We start from the raw sequence: 22556 nt of genomic DNA on the forward strand, positions 1-22556 counted from the left end.
TTTCGACTCGTCTGATTATTTTTATATATTCATCGATATTTATAGATCTTTTTTTTTTTAAATATATTTCAGTTAATATTCGTCGATATTTATGTAGGAACTAATTTATTTCTTAAACAAGCAAACAGGTTTTTAATCTAATAAAACTATTGGTCTCTTCGCTTATATATTTTTATTTTTTTGATAAATATAATAGTGTACTATCACAAGAAGATTCAGTTGGTACTCAATGCTTTAATTATCAATAAGAATTGGATGAATTGAGGATGTTTTTTTTTTCAAATTTTTTTCAGTTATACCAATAATAGAAAAATCAAAATTAATTAATGGTAGCATTATGTTTAAATCCTTTAGGTGTTTTGTAATAATGATGTTTTGGATGAAAAAGGGAGAGAGCATTTATTTTATCAAAATTAAATGTACAGAACTTGCTTATATTATTAAATATACAAACTATGACTAATGAAGAAGTGATTTCCTCATCGGAATCTAAAACGTGAGGTGAAACATAATCATTAATTTGATTAGAAACTTTATTTAAATGAAAAGACGGAAAAAAGTAAACTGAGATGTATCATCAGTTTAAAGATGAGAGCCTAGAGTAAGGGGAGTGTCATTTGAAGGAAAGTGTCATTGTAATGATGGATTGAATAAATCAGAGAAAACATTGGAATATGTCAACAAATATTACGTGAGAAGATTATAGTGTTTTTTATAAACTTAAATTTTTATAACAACGTGATAAAAATCTAAGTTAAATTAATTAATTTAACAGCAAATATTGAAAGTTTTTTGTTTAAAATTAATTAAATTTTTAAAAAGTTCTCCTTTATATCTTTGACTCATCATTTTATTTCAAAGCACTTCCATTTGAAAAAGTGATTCTGAGTTTTGACAATGATTGCAAAGGTTTTCACTAAATAACTTTTTAATAAATTTACACGGAGCAAAAGTTTTTTGACTTTTATTAAATCTTGATACGACAGAGTACTTTTACAATCGAACAAATGCCAACTGCTGCAAAGTATAGTTTAAGCTGCAGAATTTAGTTTAAAACGAATCAGGTTGCTACTTTTAATAACGAGGAACCAATTAACTTATCTAATTTTCTCATATCCTGCAAAGTAAAATTTACATAAACAGGTTTTGTAAAACAAGTTTTTCAACTTCTCTTGCAAATTCTGCAAGCCATAGTTTTCGCTTTAAACTTTTTAAAAAAACTTTCTAACAAAAATATAAAGATCAGCAATCTAATATTAGACGGGTGACAGATATCATAATATCATCGTCGTTATATTTTTTTTTACTCCGTCACTTGCAGGACTTGACGGGATTTTTATTCCACCTGTAACAACTGCTTCCTCAACATTTATGTTGTTACTGTAAACCTTTCATAAGCTTCTCAAGAACCAGTATTTTCTTTCCATAACTCTTATGCAGCAGTGCAATTAGAATAACTGATTTTCTTAAGTCACGAAGTTGTTGATCTATTTGGGTTATAAATGTATCCAATATATTGAAATTAAAGTGCATGGTTAAATCACCAACTTTTTATCTCTGTAAAGTTCTTTTGTTATGCGTTTCTTTTTTGAAACTCGCCCCCCAAGCAGTACGGAAAACGCCGGAAACGTTGACCCAACATGTTGTGGTGCTTTCTTCAAGTTTAGTTTCTGCATCTGTTTTGTACATTTTCTTTTCATAAAAGAATCGATTGCCGCATTTAGACCTTTAAAAGCGTCGTCACTTTTCATGTAAAACAACTTTTTTCTTGAAACATTGATTAATAGTTTTACAAACCAAATATCTATACCTTTGCATTGCAAATTTTTGAAGCATTTTTAAATTTATTAAAGATTAATAAATTGTAAATTTAGAAATATATTAGAATATTAAGGAACTTCATATTTAACTATCTGTTTAACATATTTGGTAACCATTTTTTACAAAAACAGCGTAGAAAAAATTTGTAGTGAATATTTTGTATAACTAATTTCATTAATTAGTCATCTAATAAAAGAACTGTATATTGTAATAAATACTTATTAAATAATTATTTAATTTACGAGCAACACTGGCACAGCTTTTATTCCGAATTTTAATTCCCGCTCTGGCGATTTCTGCAAGACGGCTGTATCTTTTTATTTAAAGCTCTTCAATCATGTTATGCAACAAGAGGTCTTTTTGTTGTATTTTAATAACCAGGAAGTAAAATAAATCAATAAAAAAAATTAAATAAAACAAGAATTGAAGATTAATAAAACTTATAAAGAAGAAACAGTAATAAAAACTTCAAATAATTAGACTAAACAAGTTTAAAAACTTTAAAAATATTATAAAGACGTCTTTATAATTTTTTTAAATGGTGTTTAACGTACTCCAAAAATATTATTTCTATCTAATCTTACATAGTGCAACAATAAATTGTCAAGTATTGATGTTCGTACTGAGATTTTTCTAAACCTATGACTCGAGGTTTAAAATCTTTTTTTTTTAGCAAAAACATTTTAGGACCCTTATTAAGTTTTCTTCATTACTTTTCCGTTCCTTAATTTTATCTGAGCTAACTTAATCGCGCGTAATTTTGAAACTGAAATCGCGCGCAGAGTATTGCGAATCTGAAATAATAATAAACATAAGGTAATGAATTTCTAAAATCAATTGGTGTGTTGAAAAGTTCATCTGAAAATGTCACAGTTTATTGACTTAGTAACAATGTATAAATTCTTTTAAAATAAGTTTGCAAAACTATACACAGGTCTGATCTTAACCCTAGCAGTAATTGTGTCTAACATAAATTGAGTCTAATTAATTGTGTCTAGCAAATTGATTACAGTAAAGAGTTATTAGAGAAACTTATTGTTTAGTTAGTGTCAAAAACTAGATGTACTGAAGAATTAGTATGCAGTTTTGAAAATGATAAAACTACAAGGAAAAGTTCAGATTCTTCATTAAAAGTTACAAATTCTTTTGTATTTAATGTTTCTTAGGGTTTCTTTTTTTAACTTATTTATACTTAGTTTACATGTTATCATAACAATTATGTATTTTTTTGTTTAAATAATTTTTTATTGCAAATATATTTTTCTAGTTATATAGTTTATATAGTTTTTTAGATTTTGTTTATGATTCCGAATTTCTCCACTGATAAATACATAAATATATGTAACAAAAAAAAGAGATAACATTTTTCATTAATCATTAGTTTAATGTGAAATATGATAAAGACTTTTTATCATCACTATTATTACAAAAAAAATTGCACATGACATGTCAAAATGTGTGAAGTTGAAAATGTATAATTATATATGTTAACATTTTAACTATATTATATTTTTAATACAAAATGCAAACTATTTGTTATAAAAAACATAATTTTTTTTGAAAGTTGGTCACTTTAATATGTCGTATTTACAAACGAATAATTTATAAAATTTATATATAATATAATAAGTTTATAATATATAAGTTGTCTGTTAATATACTTAGCATATTAAAGTAAGCCACTTGTAAAATATGTGATATTATAGAACAAGTTGTTATTACTATTATATGTAAAAGAATTTTTTCTATTTATTAGTGCTATAAATTATGTCTGATTGTCATGATGATGAAGATATCATTACTGTAGAGGATGCAGTATATGAAATGGATGCTCAGGTTGAAGAATCCATTGCAATTTTAGGAGCAAGCGATTCTGATAACTGTACATACTCTATGGTAAAATATAGCCCATTTGTTTTTATTTTAGTGTATAGTTGCGAATAGCAGCTTACCAAATATATAGCAATTAGATTGCAGAGTTTATTAGACTGGTCAGTATATTCTATTTAGAAAAGTTAAATTATGCCAAATTAAAAAAACTCTCATGATAAGATTTCATATATTTTTTATTTGAATGGATGGTGTCCCTGTTTAAACTTTTGGTGTGCATTATCAAGACCACATTTAAAGGCGTTAAAGCCCACAACTTATGCCTTTCTCAATCCCTAACTCAAATAGTCAACTTTCCAGTTCGCTTTCTAGACAACCCAAATCATTTACCTTCTCTACTCAACTTATGTCTTGTTTCTGATCCTAGTCAGTGCTCAGTTTTTTCACATTTACCCTTAGGTGCTTCTGATCATGGTTTGATTTCACTAAAACTAATATCTCATTCTTCTTAATCATCTGAATCCCCCTATTATTGTACCTCTTACAACTACGTTAAAGCTGACTGGGACTCTTTCCATGGTTTTCTTCATGATGGCCCTTGAGTAGAAATCTTTTGTTTCCTTGTTGACAAATGTGCTTCTTACATAACTTCGTGGATTCAGGCCGGCATGAAATCTTTTATTCTCTCTTGACGATTCCAGGTCAGACTTCACTCTTCATTTTTTTCCCTCACATTGTGCTGTTGCAATTTCCAATTGAAACCGTTACTTCCATATTTATCAGCAAAACAACTCTCCAGAAAACAGATGTCTGATTATTACTGCTAAAAACCATTGTAAAAAGGTTTTCTCTAATGCCAAAAACCCGCTATTCTCAGGTCATGAAATCTAGTATTTTATAACAAAAATTAGGCTCTCGTGACTTCTGGATAATCTTTAATAGTATCAATAATAAGGGAAAGTCTGTTATTCCATCTCTCTTGTATGGTTCAGACTTTGTCACCTCACCTAAAGACAAAGCTGAATTGTTTGCTAAGAATTTTTCATCAATATCATCTCTTGATTCCACTAGTTGCGTTCTACCTGATTTAGCGGTCCAACAGGTTGATCCATTGCTTGACATTCGTATCACTCCAGCTTCTGTATCTAAAGTGATTTCCTGCTTAGACTCTTCTACAGCTTGTGATCCAGACAACATACCTGTTATAGTCTTACAGAAGTGTTCTCCAGAGTTGTGATCTATACTTTCAAAACTATTTAACAAGTGCTTATCAGAGTCTTGTTTTCCAGCCTGGTGGAATCATTACCCCTATTTTCACAAGTTCTGCAGAGTGATCTGATTTGTCTAACTACTGTCCCATTAGTCTTATACCTATCATAAGCAAGGTTTTTGAATCTTTAATTAATAAAAACTTAATCTCTCATCTTTAATATAATAACTTACTTTCTAATCATCAATATGGATTTCAATTTTCTCTATCTACAGCTGATTTGCTAACAGTAATAACCAATAGGTTTTATCGTGCATTAGATAAAGATGGAGAGGTTAAGGCCATCGCTCTTGACATTTCTAAAGCTTTGATAAAGTTTGGCATGCTGGTCTTCTCCATAAGCTTTTTTCTTATGGTGTATCTGGTAACATCTTTAAGATTACTGAGTCCTTCCTTTCCAATTGTAGTATAAAAGCTGTCCTTGATGGACAGCTCTCTTCTTCATATTCTGTAACTTTAGGGGTTCCTCAAGGTTCTATCCTTGACCCTATACTCTTTTTAATTTACATTAACAATCTTCCAGATATTGTCACATTTAAGGTGGCATTGTTTGTTGATGATACTACCATTTTTTCTTGTCGTGATAAACCAACACTCTCTAGTTGCTTTGAGAGGGCATTTGAGCTTGAAAAGGATATCACTTCTGCTACAGCATGGAGCTCACAGTGGCTGATGAACTTTAATTCAGATAAAATTCAATTTTTTTCAGCCAATTTTATCATAATAATTTAGATCTTTATGAATGGTAATGTACTCGATGAGTCATCTGCCCTTCATCTTCTAGGATTAACTCTTACTTCTGATCTTTCTTGGAAACCATATATCATATCTGTTCCAAAATTAGTATCTGCTAAGGATGCATCTCTGTATCGAGCTCTACACTTTTTACTCAGGATTCTATTCTCTATCTCTATAAATCTCAAATCTGACCTTGTAAGGAATACTATTGCCATATCTGGGGCGGATCTTCTAATGATGCTCTTTCTCTTTTAGACAAGGTGCAAAAATATATTGTAAACATAAATGAACCTGCTCTTGCAGCCAACCATTGTTGTAATGTTGCTTTTCTTTTTCTTTTCTATAAATACTATAATGGGCACTGCTCTAAAGAGCTTGCATCTCTTGTGCTATCTACTATAATTCATTCTCGTGTTACCCGTCATTCAATCAAGTCTCATCCTTTTTCTGTGACTGTTTCTAAGTGCTCCAAAAACTCTTATTTGTCTAGTTTTTTTTTTTGAACATCAGTTCTTTAGAATTCTCTTCCTTCATATTGCTTTCCTGATTCATATAATTTGCAATCTTTTCAGTTGTTTCTCAATCATTATATTTTTTCATTTGTCAATCATTATAAGTTGTTTGTCAATCATTATCTTACCCTAGAATCTTCATCTTTTTTCTTCCAGTAACTTCCAACTCTAATAGTGGTTGCTTGCAGCCTTGTTGGAAGCGAAGATGTTAAATATATATATATATATATATATATATATATATATATATATATATATATATATATATATATATATATATATATATTTTATATATATAAGTTATCAGACAAATTAAAAACGTCAATAACTAATTTATAAATAAAGAAACAAACTACTATTATATTTTTTAAAAATAAAACATTTATCTTTTAATAAAAATGTATTATTTTTTATATGAAAAAACACCATCATCTGCAATTGATCTCAATTTTGCTCTGAAGCCTTTCATATGCGACTGTAAAAAGTTTAAATCAATTTCTTGTAGTTTTAATTTAATGCGATCAATCAAAACTTGCTCTGTTGAAGCTTGCCAATCTCTCTCGTAAACCTTCTGTGCCAAATGTCCCCCAAAATTTTCAATTGGTCGTGCTTGAGGCACATTTGGGGGATTGGATTCTTTATCAACGTAATAGACATATTGGTCCATCCAATTTAGAGAATCTTTAGAATAATGAGAACTTGCTAAATCTGGCATAAATAAATAGTTAAAGTCTCCATGATACTTGTGAATAAATGGAAGAAGTCGTTTTTCTAAACATTCATTAATATAGATTGATGAATTGATCGCTACAGCCTTGGAAGTGCAAAACAATGGCTCGGACATACCACTGTCAGATATGGCTATCCACATTAATAATTTTCTCTTTTCCTATAAAACGAACACTTTTTGGGCATATCTTTTTGTTGTTTGTGTAGTATCCAGAATTTCCAGACATGTTGTCCCCTGCAAAACAAAAGTATTTTTCGTCATCAATGATTAGAAGCGATTTTGTGTTATAGAGTTGGTTAACTAGTTACCTGCTTCTTTTCTTTGCCTTTATTTGTTGTTCTATTGTGTATTTTGGAGTCTTTTCACGTTTTCTATATTTAATATTCATTTTTTTTAACTGACGACCAATTGCCGATTGATTTACACCGAATTTAATACCTATTTTTCTCTGACTGACCCCTTTTCGATTGTTTTAGGTTATTATATATTGTACTTCGAGCAAGTCCTTCCTTTTCAAAATGATTTACGATTTTTTGTTTGTTTATATTAGGTTTATTTACAAAAAACATTCTTAGTCGCTTTCGAAAAGATTCTCGTTCAGCTGCATTTAACCTCATTTTAAATAATTGTGTTTTAAATAATAAAGTTTATATTTTATAGAACGTTTATGCCTACGCATAAAACCACAAAAACAAATTACTATGCTCAAATAATGAAATTAGGATTTGTCCGATAACTTCCGCATCACCCGTATATATATATATATATATATATATATATATATATATATATATATATATATATATATATATATATATATATATATATAGATATATATATATATACATATATATATATATATATATATATATATATACATATATATATATATATATATATGTATATATATATATATATATATATATATATATATATATATATATATATATATATATATATATATATGTATATATATATATATATGTATATATATATATATATATATATATATATATATATATATATATATATATATATATATATATATATATATATATATATATATATATATATATATATATATGTATATGCATGTATGTATATATGTGTGTCTTTGTTTTGCACACTTATATATGTTTATGGCTTGTTTTTTTTATATACTTATGACTGTTTTAAATTTTTCTTTTTACAATATTAGGGTTATATGGAAAGACAGGCATTGTTTGCATGCAAAACTTGTGATCTGAAAAGTGATGCTGGGATATGTTATGCTTGCTCCTTGACCTGCCATCATGAGCATGACCTTATTGAGTTATACACTAAAAGGTAAAAACTTCAAAATTTTAAGTAAAATATGTCATGATTCTTATTGTTATATATACACCTATTTATCACCTGTTATAGTTTTTAAAAATTTGGTATTTATGTTTATTATATCAGGGCATGAACATCAAAATATCTAATGTTAAAGTTTTTTTATAAGTTTACCTTCTAATTGTTGGGATAAAATTATGAAGTTATATTTTGCTAGGAAATCATGTAAAAAAAGACTTTTAAATTGCATTTACTTTTAAAACGTTTTTATTCCTACTTATTTATTCTTCATATTCCAGTGCAGCATTTTTGGTGAATGTTTATGAAGTGAGTGTTGCACCTAATGTCGTTTTGTCATAAAGACCAAAATAGTTTGAGAATGGATTGGGAGTTCGAAGGAAGGCAGTTAAATGGAAAATCTAATGCTTTAAAATTGATGCAAATGCATTGTACATAACCATCTGAGAATATGAATTTGTTTAATTTTCAAATAACCATTATTTTCAAAGCATTAGGTGTGCGTAAGGATCAGACACAAAAGCGAGTTGGGAAGGTTTGGATTTTTTTCCCAGGAAAATATTAACCACTGTTTGAGAGTATTATTATCAAGTGAGTTACAGTGGTTTACTACACTTTCCGATAACAGCGCTGCAAAGCAGTAATAGTTGACAGTTTTTATATGGCAGTATTTACTGTTACTTTTTATCTTTATTTACTGTTACTTTTTATCTTTATTTACTGTTACTTTTTATCTTTATTTACTGTTACTTTTTGTATTTGAATAAGCCTATAAATTTTAATGTACATAATTTATAGTTTTGTAATGGTTACAAATGAAAATGAGAAAAAATGTAGTAATAAATTTATCTTATTGTCATGGTTGTAAAAGTAAAAACCTTTAATGACTTAATTTTTACGATCTCAATAACAAAAAAATGTATACACAAATTTTTATATAAGGTACAAACAATAGGTTTTATTATTCATGTAACTGTTATCCAGTTGAATATATCAGAATATAGAAGAATATACCATATCATATTGCTTAAGCAATCCAGTTATGACCAATTGAGCTATGTAGACATTAGTCCATAAAGAAGGCCATCCTTATTGTGCATAACTTATTAAGTTTTGATTTGAAACAATTTAGGGAAGTGACTGTTACAGTATTATTATCAAGTGAGTTACAGTGGTTTACTACACTTTCTGAGAAGAATTAATGTCTGACCACAGTTGTGAATCTATGCTTAACCAGTGTAAGTGGGTGACCTATTGTTCTTTTTGTTTGTGGCTAATTCAAAATTTTTTTTATATGAAATGGCAGCAAACCTATCAAACATCTTATACACTTCCATTAAATCCGATCTGTTCCTTCGTTCCTCAAGTGTTCATAAAACTAGTTTAAGTATTCTGTCTGCATACGATAGATGTTCCACATCTATTATCATTTTACTAAAACAATGTTGTATTTTTTCGATTAGTTCTTTATCTTTGACATAAAAAGGTGACCAAACAGATATGCAATATTATGTGTGGACGAACTAACGGTTTATATAGTTTCATTATAATATCAAATTGTTTATAAGCAATTGTGCGATTTATCATTCACAGAATTTTGTTTGCATTGCTATATGCCCTTGCCATAAGGTTAGATGTTTTCAAATCATTTGATTTCACAACCCCAAGGTCTTTTTCAGTCTCAACTTCTTCTAAAATAACCCTGTTTATACTGTATTCATAACCAATGTTCTTTTTTCCAATGTGCATAACTTTGCAGTTCATAACATTAAATTGCATTTGCCATTCAATAGACCACTAAACAAGCTTTTGCAGATCTTCTTGGAATTGTAAACCATCACTTCTGGTATTAACTTAAGAGAATATTTTGGTATCGTCAGCAAATTTTAATATGGTTTGTCACACCGGTATCCAGATCATTAATGTATATCAAAAGTAGGATTGGACCTAATACTGATCCTTGTGGTATGCCACTAAGTACTCTCCTAAAAGAAGAGTTTTTTCTATTCAAAACTACCTGTTAATCAATCAAGAATTTATCCATTCAAAAAGTTTGTCTTCAATTCCATGACTATACAATTTTTTTAGCAATCTTTGATGAGGAACCTTATCAAAGGATTTTGCAAAATCTAAATATATCACATCTACACAATCTCCCTTGTCAACAAATCCTGTTACCTGCTCCAAAAACAATAATAAATTAGTCACTCATGATTTTCCTTTTCTGAATCCATGTTGCTAGTCTACTATTGATTGATTCATTTCAAGGTAATTGATTAAAGCATCCCGTATTATTGATTTGAATAGCTTACAAATTTGACTAGTAAGACTAACAGGTCTGTAATTTTCTATGTTTGATCTACTGCCAGTTTTAAATAGTGGAATAACATTAGCACTTTTCCAATCATCTTGCACTATCCCATTATCAAATGATTTACGAAACAGCAAGTAAAGTGGAGCACAAATTTCATTTTGAATATTGTAAAGTAGCCTTGACCCTATATCATCAGCTCCAGCCAATTTATCTATTCTCAGTTTAGATAATTTTATCCTCACATCATTCTTGGTAAAGATGCAGTTACTCATCCTACCAATATTATGCCTATTAAGGATACCTTTAGATTCTGGTATTATGTCAATATTCTCATTAGTGAAAACTCAAAGTCAATTTTTGCTTTCCTAATTAAACATTTGCATTTTTTATTCACACTAACCACTGCAAGATAAGATTTGTTTTTGTGTCTGGAATATATTTTCCTTTTTCATCTATAAGGGTTTTTTATTCTTAGGATTGGTATTGATCATTCGCTTTGGAACATGTGTTGATTCTAAGTCAAGCCCCCCATGTATTGAAGTTGTGAACATTGCTTACCAAATCATGTTCATTGCTAAAAACCAAGTCTAGAATACGTTTGTCTCTATTGGGTTCAGAAACATGTTGAATTAAAAATGTATCTTAGACGCATTCACAGAATAGCTGAGTTTCCTGTGAAGCTCATGGTATAGCCAAACAAGTCAACCTCTTCCAGTAAATATTGCCAATTTTTACTACAATTATCTTCGCAAAGTCAGTGTACAATATTCTATGTACACTGACTTTGTGAAGAAGATCTCTCAGTAGACTATCCACTTCTTTACCAAATATTTTAACATTGTTTGTTCTGTAGCAGACTCCAACCAGTAGATTGTCATTTTGTAAACCAGTTATACTACACCATATATGCTCAGGGTAGTTAGACCTGGGCTGATATGCAACAGGTTGCCATACTGCTTTGGTATAAAGTAACACACCTCCCCCTCACTTTGTGACTGGTCTATCATGCCTAAAAAGTATGTAATTAGCTAATTCAAGTTCAGAGTTCAAAACACTTTCTGTAGTCCAACTCTCAGATATCCCAGTTATATCTGGCTGTAAAGTATAGACAGTTGCTTGAAATTCAATTACTTTATTAATCAAACTTCTTGCATTTAACTACAAACATACTAACAATGATTCATTAATATAATCAGATAACAGGGCTTCATTACTTTGGTCAATTTTATTTGTGCAAACTCTATCAATTATATTTTTCCCTAAGATTTCTTTAACCTTATGATTTTCATTTATTCTCTGCCTCTTACTACATGTATCCATTCCCCCAAAATTTCTTTTTCTGTTTTTTCCTTTGCTTCTGCATCAAGAGTTTTGAAATTTTTTCTTTCTTTTATTGTCAAATCATGAGCCATTTAAATATAAGCCAGCCAATCAAATCATGAGCCACTTAAATATAAGCCAGGGTAATTCCTTGTCAATTGAGCCAGAAAATTTCAAAAATGTCACCATACGTCTCAGATTTTGCTGAATTTTATACAGTTGAGAGTACTTAGTAAAACAAGAAATTCTTGAAAATTTTAGCTTCTAGCTCCAAGAGGATCCTGAAATATGATCATTTTACTTTCAACTGATCTTGGCCAGGCCCCTCTTGTCCTCTCAGAACTGAGACCTTTGTATAAAGGTTCCAAGTCACATAGCTTTAAAAAAATTTGATATTTTGACTTAAAAATTTGTACCTGACTATTTTCAGGGTTGAAGAATCCAATGAAATAATCAAAAATATAAAAAAATATTTTTAAGTACTTGTAATTATCAATTTAAATCAATTTAGGCAATTTTTTATATACCTGATTTCGATGCTCAAGAAACCCACGTGGCCTTGATGATATCAAAAAAAAATATTTTACACATTATTCTAAATTTTATGATCTTTCAGAAAACATAAGAATTTTGATCTGCAAGTATATGGATTTCCATATATGGATAAGGGGGCACAGGCCCCACTTTTTTGTAGCGGAATCTTGCAATACATTTTCCACTACCTTTCAGACTAGCTAGAGCTATGAAAGTTTCTTTATTTTTTTAGTGTCAATAAACGAGCATTTTAAAATTAAAAAAGAGCCCAAGAAACTAGGGGAGGGGGCTGGGGGCATGTGCCCCACTTTTTTGAGCAGAATCTTGAGATGGATTTTTCACTATCTTCCAGACAAGCTGCAGCTCTGAAACTTTCAGCATTTGTGTAGTCCTGATGAACATGCGTTAAAATTGTTTCAGGTTAGACGACCAGATGGTCCATGGGGCTGGGGCACCTGGAACCATGCCCCCCTTTTTTTCTCCAAAAAATTTTTTTTTTTTTAAAACACATAAATGTGTCAAAATTTAAGATAACTTTGAAAATATTATATTCAAAAATTGTTATTGCTTTATACTTGTTCCGTTTTACTTCATTATTTACAAAATAAAATACAAAAAAAAGAAAGTCAAGATAATGTTAAGATTAGCTTAGATGCATCGACGGTCAAAGTATAAAAACGTCCATTTGTTGTTACAGGTGCATCAATTATACAAGTTATGTTGGTAATTTGCACCCAACACTCATCTACTCTAGATGGCCAGAAAAGTTTATTAAAAGGACCATGCGGGTGCATGAGCGTTACCATAACATCTTGCTCTATATTATCAATTTCATTGATCATACCAATCCAATCAAACGCATCATATTTACACATAATGAATTCACCCAATTTCAAGGCATCAATGTTAATTTGCTGATCATTTTGAGAACTTTGAATTCCAGAAAAAGAAAAATGCCTGTTATATGAACATCTTCACTTGTCGTTTAAAGCTAATAGTATCTATAGATTCTGGTTTAAATTGATGATAGCTCCTAGTTCCAGGAATTGTTCTACTTAGCTCAAAACGTGTTTTCAAAGTGGTGCGCAATTCTGTCAGTCTTTCTTTTTCAATCTTGAAAAAAATAATCCCTTTAATATTTTTAGTACAGTAATCAAACATTTTGTTACAATTCAATATCTGGTCATTTATGGGCCTTTGTAGACTTGCATTTGTAGTTAATCATTTTACAGTGCCACCAATACCATCACATAGTGACTTACCATGGCTTGTAGCAAAAAATGTCCACTCTGCATCAATGTCAAAATCATTTTTATGGAGACAGATATTGTAAAGGTTTTTGTGATTTTTATACTGTGCAGCACAACCATCAGAAAAATAAAAAATCTTTGAAATTTTAGGATGATATTCTTTTAAATAGTTAACTATTTGTGTTTGAACTTCATACACAAAACCAGTGTCATGCTCATTATCTTCTGACATGAAGCAAAATGATTTTTCTTCAAGTTGGTCATTTTCATTTAATAAATAGAGGGCAACGGGGTGCAATGTGCATTGACTTTTGCACCAATGGTAACTTTGGATTTGATCTTGAATCACAAAAGTGAAGTTTTCTGCAAAGTCACCTAAGACAATACAGCAGTCTTTTGCTAAATTTTCCTTTGTCGCTTTAGATATCTTGCTTGACATTTTGCAATGTAGGAATGAGCTGTTAACTTGTTTATTGCCTCTGATAACATCAATTTGTATTCTTCCATTGTTGTTGTCTGATAGATCAATGTTGTTCTGTCTGTTTTCTGCCACTGATTGAATGACACCTCCTCGTCATTGTCAATTAGTTGTGCATCCAGAAACTTCTTTAAAGAAACTATACCTGGACAGTTCGGACATCTATGAACCATGCACTCATTACTTGTAACATAACAAACAACTTTTGTCATAAGATCTTTGTAAGTACATTTTATTTGTATAGCATTGGTCGAGAGTATTGCATTTTGGTGGAGGGTATATACACAAACAGAATGAGTACCTGATGCTCCAACAGTTATACACCATTTTGGTCTTAAACTGCAAAACTTAGAAAATCCAATAACTTCTTGAGGATATTTAGTTTTAAAAGAAACATAAAGTTCTTTAAGATTACATAAAATAAGGCGCTTTTGCATGTGTTGTTTTCTACCTACTGTTTTCTCTGGCATCTTCTCTATAGCAATCAAATTTCTTTAAATCAATCTTTCTACAATAACTTAGTTTATGACAAGTATCATTTAACTTTTTTCCAAAATCACATGAATCCATTCTTACTGTAACACTAAAAACAATTTGAGATTAATTTAAAAATGAGAAACCAATAGTAATTAATTTAATGAAAGCAACTTAAGCAATCACCATGGTAATACAAAACTAAACAGTGATTGATTTTTTTTTTTTTTACTTTGACAAAAAAAAAGTTTCCTTTTCACAAAGTTTAATGATACTCAATTTGTTAATGTTAAAAATGTTAATGATGACTTTAATAGGTAACAAATTTCTTCTATACTAGTGTAATGACAGGATGTTTTTTGTTTCTGTTAACAACTTGCTGTTACCATTTTAGAATTAGCAAAATATATTTTTCTTTTTTAATTCAAATTTTAAATTATACAAAATAAAATTCTGTTAAAATCATTACTTTAGACTGTTTTTAATCTTATACATGCAAATCAAAATTTTTATAAACATTAAGCTTCTTAAAACATTTTTAAAAGATTATTGAACATAGAATAATCAAAACCAAATGGAACAAATATAAATCACAAAAATTTGGGAAGCAATGTTATCAATGTTTCCCAAATTTTTGGGAAACATTGATAACATTGTTAAACATATGAAATGTTTAACGTTGTTAAAAATGAAAATCTATAAAAAAATTTGAAGACAATAGTTTTAAAGTTATCTTAAATAAGTTTTAAAGAAAAAAAAATTTTTTTTTGAGAAAAAAAGTGGGGCATGGTCCCAGGTGTCCCAGCCCCATGGACTATCTGGTCATCTGACCTGAAATAATTTTAACGCATGTTCATCAGGACTACACAAATGCTGAAAGTTTCAGAGCTGCAGCTTGTCTGGAAGATAGTGAAAAATTCATCTCAAGATTCTGCTCAAAAAAGTGGGGCACATGCCCCCAGCCCCCTCCCCTAGTTTCTTGGGCTCTTTTTTAATTTTAAAATGCTCGTTTATTAACACTAAAAAAATACAGAAACTTTCATAGCTCTAGCTAGTCTGAAAGGTAGTGGAAAATGTATTGCAAGATTCCGCTACAAAAAAGTAGGGCCTGTGGCCCCTTTATCCATATATGGAAATCCATATACTTGCAGATCAAAATTCTTATGTTTTCTGAAAGATCATAAAATTTAGAATAATGTGTAAAATATTTTTTTTTGATATCATCAAGGCCACGTGGGTTTCTTGGGCATCAAAATCAGGTATATAAAAAATTGCCTAAATTGATTTAAATTGATAATTACAGGTACTTAAAAATATTTTTTTATATTTTTGATTATTTCATTGGATTCTTCAACCCTGAAAATAGTCAGGTACAAATTTTTAAGTCAAAATATCAAATATTTTTAAAGCTATGTGACTTGGAACCTTTATACAAGTCTCAGTTCTGAGAGGACAAGAGGGGCCTGGCCAAGATCAGTTGAAAGTAAAATGATCATATTTCAGGATCCTCTTGGAGCTAGAAGCTAAAATTTTCAAGAATTTCTTGTTTTTCTAAGTACTCTAAACTGTATAAAATTCAGCAAAATCTGAGATGTATGGTGACATGGCCTGGCTCAATTGACATGGAATTACTCGCCAGCCAATCCATACATGAGCCGCTTAAATATAAGCCAGCCAATCAAATCATGAGCCACTTTGATTGACTTATACTCAGTATCTGCATTTTTAAGTTTACTTAGATTCTCCATCACAAGGTTTTTTTGACATTGATTCACTAGTTTTACTAATAACGGTCTTGAACGATCTAATGCATTATCATCTTTTTTATTGGATCACTTTAATTATATCTTCTTTAACAATATCTGTTAATTACACTGAAAATTTCAAACAAAATTTATCATCTTCTTAGTATTGTTCATCAGCTAAGGTACTGTTACTTTCTGGTACTCTAAATAGTATTATATTGTTTCTACGAGTTTCTTTGTTCTGTATTTCATGAGCTTTCTCTTGAGCTTGTTGTAGAACATTTTGCATCTTGTCAACATCTATTGCTCTGGTCTTTAGTTCATTAACTAGCTATTGAGAAATGACTTCAGACCATTTTTTCTCTTGATAATTGACGCTTTTGTCTATTTGAATGTCTGTTTTTCGATAATAGAGTTTAATTCTTTTTGAATGTTGTTTATTTTTTATTAAATTTTTCTAGTTGAATAGAAACTTCTAGACAACATTTATCATCTGTCTCCTTTTTTCTTTCTTCCATATGCTTGATAAGTGATAGCTCAAAACCTTCAACTTTGTCTTGTAATCTCTTAATTTTCGTAATTAGTTTACCTGTACCAGAGCCACAACCTTTACAGAACCAATGTGTCTGATCATTCAAACTAATAACTTCATAGAACTCATTTGTTATTCCTACACACTTACAATGATGCTACTTGTCGCAGATTTCACACTATATAGCATCTTTGCTACCTACATTCTTGTAAGAAACAACACACTCATTTTTCTTGCAAATTGTGACTTTGTCTTTATCTTTATCTTCACTTATTGAACCTTAAAGGATTTGCTATTTCCACAGTTCTGATTTCACAATCCTTAATGACAGGAGGGCTACCACCTTTTAAAATAGTGAATTACCTTCTTGTTGTTTTTAATATGTTAGTTAGCTTATAACACAATAAAACAGGAGTTATTGTGTTTTTTTCTGTTTATAAATTTGAAAAAATAAAATAAAATGTATATTTTTTTCAAATAATTTTAGCATTTCATCAACAAAAAATAAACCAATTTCATCAACAAAAAAAAACACAATAATTTAAGGGGTAAACAGATTCTATCTGTTAATCAGCCTCGCACCCCTTCTTCATCTATTACGCTGGCGCAGATGTATTTTTAATACATTGTTTCCAGTTTAGGATGTTGAATGCTGGATCTTCTTGACTCAATGCATGGGTTTTGCTTGTGTCTCTGCTTTTATGACTAGGCAACTCATTCTATTACCTTGTAATAAGGGTACAGCTCTAAAACTCAGTTTTATGGTTCTTAGGCCGCCTGGTAGTCAGGTTTCCCGAACTCTATGGTAGCTCTCAGAAAGGCTGATTCCATCAACAGCTGAAAAATATCAAAGTATTAACAGTGCCATGTTGCGCATGGATGGCGTCCCTGTCCAAACTTTTGGTGTGCATTATCAAGGCCGCATTTATAGCCCTTTGTTATGGGTTTATTAATAATAATCAGGTGATTGCTTGGGCTATTAAACAGTGTACTGAGTACTGTCTATTAGGGTGACAAAAAAAAATCAAAGTGCTCGAAATTGAACTCTCAACCCTTTATTGTGTTCCTTTTAACTGAAAAATATACTGTGCAAAATATTATTAGGATATTTTCATATCTAGAGGTTGCTCAATGAGCTTGATATTATCAGATTTAAGGGTCAACGTAAAGTAAAAATGAATATACTTTTTTATTTTTTTTCATTACTACAAAATTTTAATTATTTTATTCAAGTTTAGTGTTATTTATATGATTTTAATCAATGTTTGATTCAGGTTGTTCACTTGTTTTTATTAATGCATTAACAATTGTAGACTTTCGCATATCTGGAATTTGACGTCAATGTTCTTCCACAATTTGTAAAATATATTGCAATTGATTTTCATTTTTTGTCAAGATTTTTGTGTAATCTGAAACCAGTTTCACTGCTCGTTCAGCTGTGTCATTCACAACTTTCATAGAGTTAACAATTTTATGTGCATCCTGGTATTCCGTTATTGTACTCCACTTGTCTGGGCAATGTTCCTTAATAAATGCCCAATTTATTCCAAGCAATTCAAATAGATATTTTGATCTATTTGTTACAAAGTCATCTAAGTTCATGCTTACAATTTTATCCATTAATCCTTTACCTTCAACCCTTTTTATCTGGGTTTTATTGGCTGGCTTTTCAACCGCAATCAACATTTTTTCTTTAGTTTGGTTATCAACATCATTACTGAAAAAAGAGAGACTCACAAGGTCTTCAGTTAAATCCATAAATGTCCTGCAATGGCTTTTATGGTAGATTCAGCTACTTCTTTGTCAAATATTTTGAATTTATTCAATTTCCTAATCAGTGTCAGGTCATTGTGAGGAGCAGATGAAAAAATGGGACCCCGAAACCAATGTTCCATTTTTTTTTTTTTTTTTTTGGTATTCACCTCCTCAAGGCCATGAAGGCCACTACAGATGAGGAGGCTACTTAATAGTGGTTATAACCCTCTCTCAACTCTATAACTCCGAAACACGAACCTCTACCAACAAGGCCGCTGCGCGGAGAAACAAGTTGAGCGCGGTACTACCAGGGACGTGGTGGGGATCGAACTCAGAACCTCTCGCTTCTGAAGCGAGCGCTTTACCACTACACCACTACCGCATCACTACCAGAGTTTTTCCTAAAAAAAATATTGCTAGTTGCAAAAACTCATTGTAATCGTTGCGAGGTTGTTTTGATCCTTGCATCATAATTACAGCAAATTCTATAGCTGATGGTACAAGTGAGCCATATACTTTGAGATCTGCATCAGTTAAGAGCCATGATTTAGAATTAAGTTTACTCCACTGATCACGAAATCGTTGAAACAACTTAACCTCTGGACCAGAAAATGTTCCAAAACAAGTTTTGTAAACATGGGATAAAATCACTTCATGAATATGGTGTCGACAGGCTGTGTATAATAAAGACTTTCCAATTAATTTTTCCAGCAAGGTACAAGCACCTGAATGTATACCTGTGTTGCTTGAAATAGTATCAAAACAGAGCGCCACAATTCTGTCATATGAAATGTTCCAATCTTTTAAAGCTGGTTCTGTTGCATAACTCATTTGTTCAGCAGTGCCTCTATCCAGTTTTGGGACTGACAACAGTTTTTCTACATCATATCCTGTCACTAATATGGGCAGTCGATCCACTTCATTTCTGCTTGTCAAATCGGATAACAATTTTCCATCCCAATGTACAGTTAATGGTAAAAGTTAATTGCAACTTCTTTACGATTTTCAATATGTGCACATCGAAGAGATTCATATGATGTAGATAAATGTTCAATATTGGCACCTAACCCTTGACAAACTGTAGACAAAACCAAGGAACCAGAACGATTGGGAATTTTCAAACGATCAAGAGCTGAACAAAATGCTGGAGTAATCACTTTCTTTCTTTCTGTTTTTTCCCTTTTTTTTCAGTTTCTTTGCTGATGATGTAATAAAGTCATCTACTTCATTATCTGTACCCTGAGAGGAGTCTGATTCTGTCAAAACTAGGTCTGTGACTTTGAACACATTCCTTCTTTTTTTCTTTTTAACTCTTTTATTTCTCTTTCTTCATTTGCTTTTTTTCTGTTTGAAATGCGCTGTTCTTGTTTGAATAATTCACAATCAACTGAACTCATATAACCTTTTCTTCCTTCTCTTTGTAGTGTAAGAAAGGTCTTGTCTTCTTCTATTGTCAGTAATTTTAAAGCATCTTCATGAGCAATATCAAATAGTTCTTCAATTTTTTGAGAAAAAGTTTCCACATTTCTTTGCTGAGTTTCTGTTTTTCTGCCTTTATTCTTTTTCAGCTTTCTGTATTTCTCAACAAGTTTTTCAACATGTGTTATAACATGATAATGTTGTTTTGTTGGAATTCTAGCTCTTTGCCAAAAGTCTAGAACCTGATCTGTCACAAGGCCTGCACTTTCTTTTACATTGTTGTTATTTTTGAAGAAAAAATAAGATTTTAAAACTTGTCTTTTAGATGGCAACTTGTGCCCTGTGATCACAGATGTAGCTTGAACAATACACCATAGTTCATTTTGACTTTTTGTCTCCATTTACAATAAATCAATTTTGAAAATATCTCTTTAATAATGTGTTTTAAAAATGTATTTTATATTTACAGGATAATCCAATAATTTTAGCAGTAGTGCAATACTGATGCAGTAACTTAACTGGATGATGAAATATTACAATGAGTGTTTTAAATGCCAGCCAACTTATTTTATTTTTACTTTCTAATTTTCTAAAAAAAACAATGTGTATTATGCATGACTCATTAGATTAACAAATAATAAAATATTGATAGCATTGTCAACTTATTTAGTAAAATAGAAAAGATAAATGATAAAATATGAAAAATGTGGGTTCGAGCAGCTTTGTAAAAATAAAATATTGGATTGAGCAACCCCTAAACCTTAACAAATTGTGTCCAAAATTTCCCAGTATCATTTTTTCATTAAATGGAACCAAATAGGTTGAGAGCATAAAAAAAAAAAAAAAAATTTTTTTTAATAAATTTATTTGTCACCCTACTGTCTATACTTTGAGTCAAGTTCTTTAACAAATTTAAAAATAAATAAAGTACTAAAAACTATAAAACACAAAAAACCATCATCATCACCAAGTTCTCTAAACCTATCATTCACTAATATTCGTGGTCTTCGAAGTAACTTTTCTTCTGTTGAGTCTTATCTCTTGCAAAGTTCACCAGACCTACTTGCTCTTTGTGAGACTATTTTGAGTTCAGCTGACTCATCTTGTGATCTTAGCGTTGATGGTTATCTTCCTTTATTTCATAAAGACTCCAATAGTCACATGCTTGGCCTGGGCATTTACATTCGTAAGAAATTACCCATTTGTTGGGAAACTAGGTTTGAATCCACAGACTATTCTTTTATGTGCTTTCGTTTAGCACCACTTCACTCTGTCGCCTTTTTCTTTGTTCTGTATCGCTCTCTTTTATCTCAAGACTGCACTCTTTTTGATGTTATTTCTGATCATACTGACCAAGCCCTCTCTCTTTATCCATCAGTTAATATAGTTGTTGTCAGTGACTTTAATGCTCACCACTCTGAATGGCTTGGCTCTAGTGTCAGTGATTCTGCAGGCATTAAAGCCCACAACTTTTGCCTTTCTCAATCCCTAACTCAAATAGTCAACTTTCCAACTTGCTTTCCAGACAACCCAAATCTATTATCTTCACTACTCGACTTATGTTTTGTTTCTGATCCTAGTCAGTACTCAGTTTCTCCACATTCACCCTTAGGTGCTTCTGATCACAGTTTGATCTCTCTAAAACTAATATCTCATTCTTCTTAATCACCTGAATCCCCCTATTATCGTACCTCTTACAACTACAGTAAAGCTTTCCGTGATTTTCTTCGTGATGGCCCTTGGGTAGAAGTCTTTTGTCTTCCTGTCGACAAATTTGCTTCTTACATAACTTCGTGGATTCAGGTTGGCATTGAATCTTTTGTTCCCTCTCGACGATTCCAGGTCAAGTCTCACTCTCCTCCATGGTTTTCCTCACACTGTGCTGCTGCGATTGCCAATCGAAACCGTTACTTCCATATTTATCAGCAAAACAACTCTCCTGAAAACAGACGTCTGTTTATTACTGCTAGAAACCATTGTAAAAAGGTTTTGTCTAACGCCAAAGCCCGCTACTCTCAGGTCATGAAATTTTGTGTCTCATCTTAAAAATTAGGCTCTTGTGACTTCTGGAGAATCTTTAATAGTATTAATAATAAGGGCAAATCTTTAATTCCACCTCTCTTGTATGGTTCAGACTTTGCCACTTCACCTAAAGATAAAGCTGAATTGTTTGCTAAAAACTTTTCATCAATATCATCTCTTAATTCCACTAGTTGCATTCTACCTGATATTGCCAACAAACGAATTGATCCGTTTCTTGACATTTGTATCAATCCAGCTCCTGTATCTAAAGTGAATTCCTGCCTAGACTCTTCCACAGCTTGTGGCCCGGACAACATACCTGTTATTGTCATGCAGAAGTGTTCTCCGGAGCTGTCATCTATACTCTCAAAACTATTTAACAAGTGCTTATCAGAGTCTTGTTTTCCAGCCTGCTGGAAAGCAGCATCTGTTATCTCTATCTTCAAAAATTTTGGAGAGCGATCTGATTCGTCTTACTAC

At 30.8% G+C, this 22556-nt stretch overlaps 1 protein-coding gene across 2 annotated transcripts in view; it reads left to right on the forward strand.

The window, feature by feature from the left end:
* Positions 1 to 3566: 3566 nt before the first annotated feature.
* Positions 3567 to 22556, forward strand: part of LOC100207829 (putative E3 ubiquitin-protein ligase UBR7) — a 67514-nt gene continuing 48524 nt past the window's right edge. For both annotated transcript variants that reach the window (XM_065801210.1, XM_065801211.1), the window contains exons 1-2: positions 3567 to 3717; positions 8100 to 8227. In XM_065801210.1, the coding sequence (XP_065657282.1) occupies positions 3589 to 3717; positions 8100 to 8227 (257 nt within the window). In that variant the 5' untranslated portion in view covers positions 3567 to 3588. The remainder of the gene's footprint in view (positions 3718 to 8099; positions 8228 to 22556) is intronic.

Source organism: Hydra vulgaris, chromosome 07 (assembly GCF_038396675.1).
Source record: "Hydra vulgaris chromosome 07, alternate assembly HydraT2T_AEP".
NCBI classification, from domain to species: Eukaryota; Metazoa; Cnidaria; class Hydrozoa; order Anthoathecata; family Hydridae; genus Hydra; species Hydra vulgaris.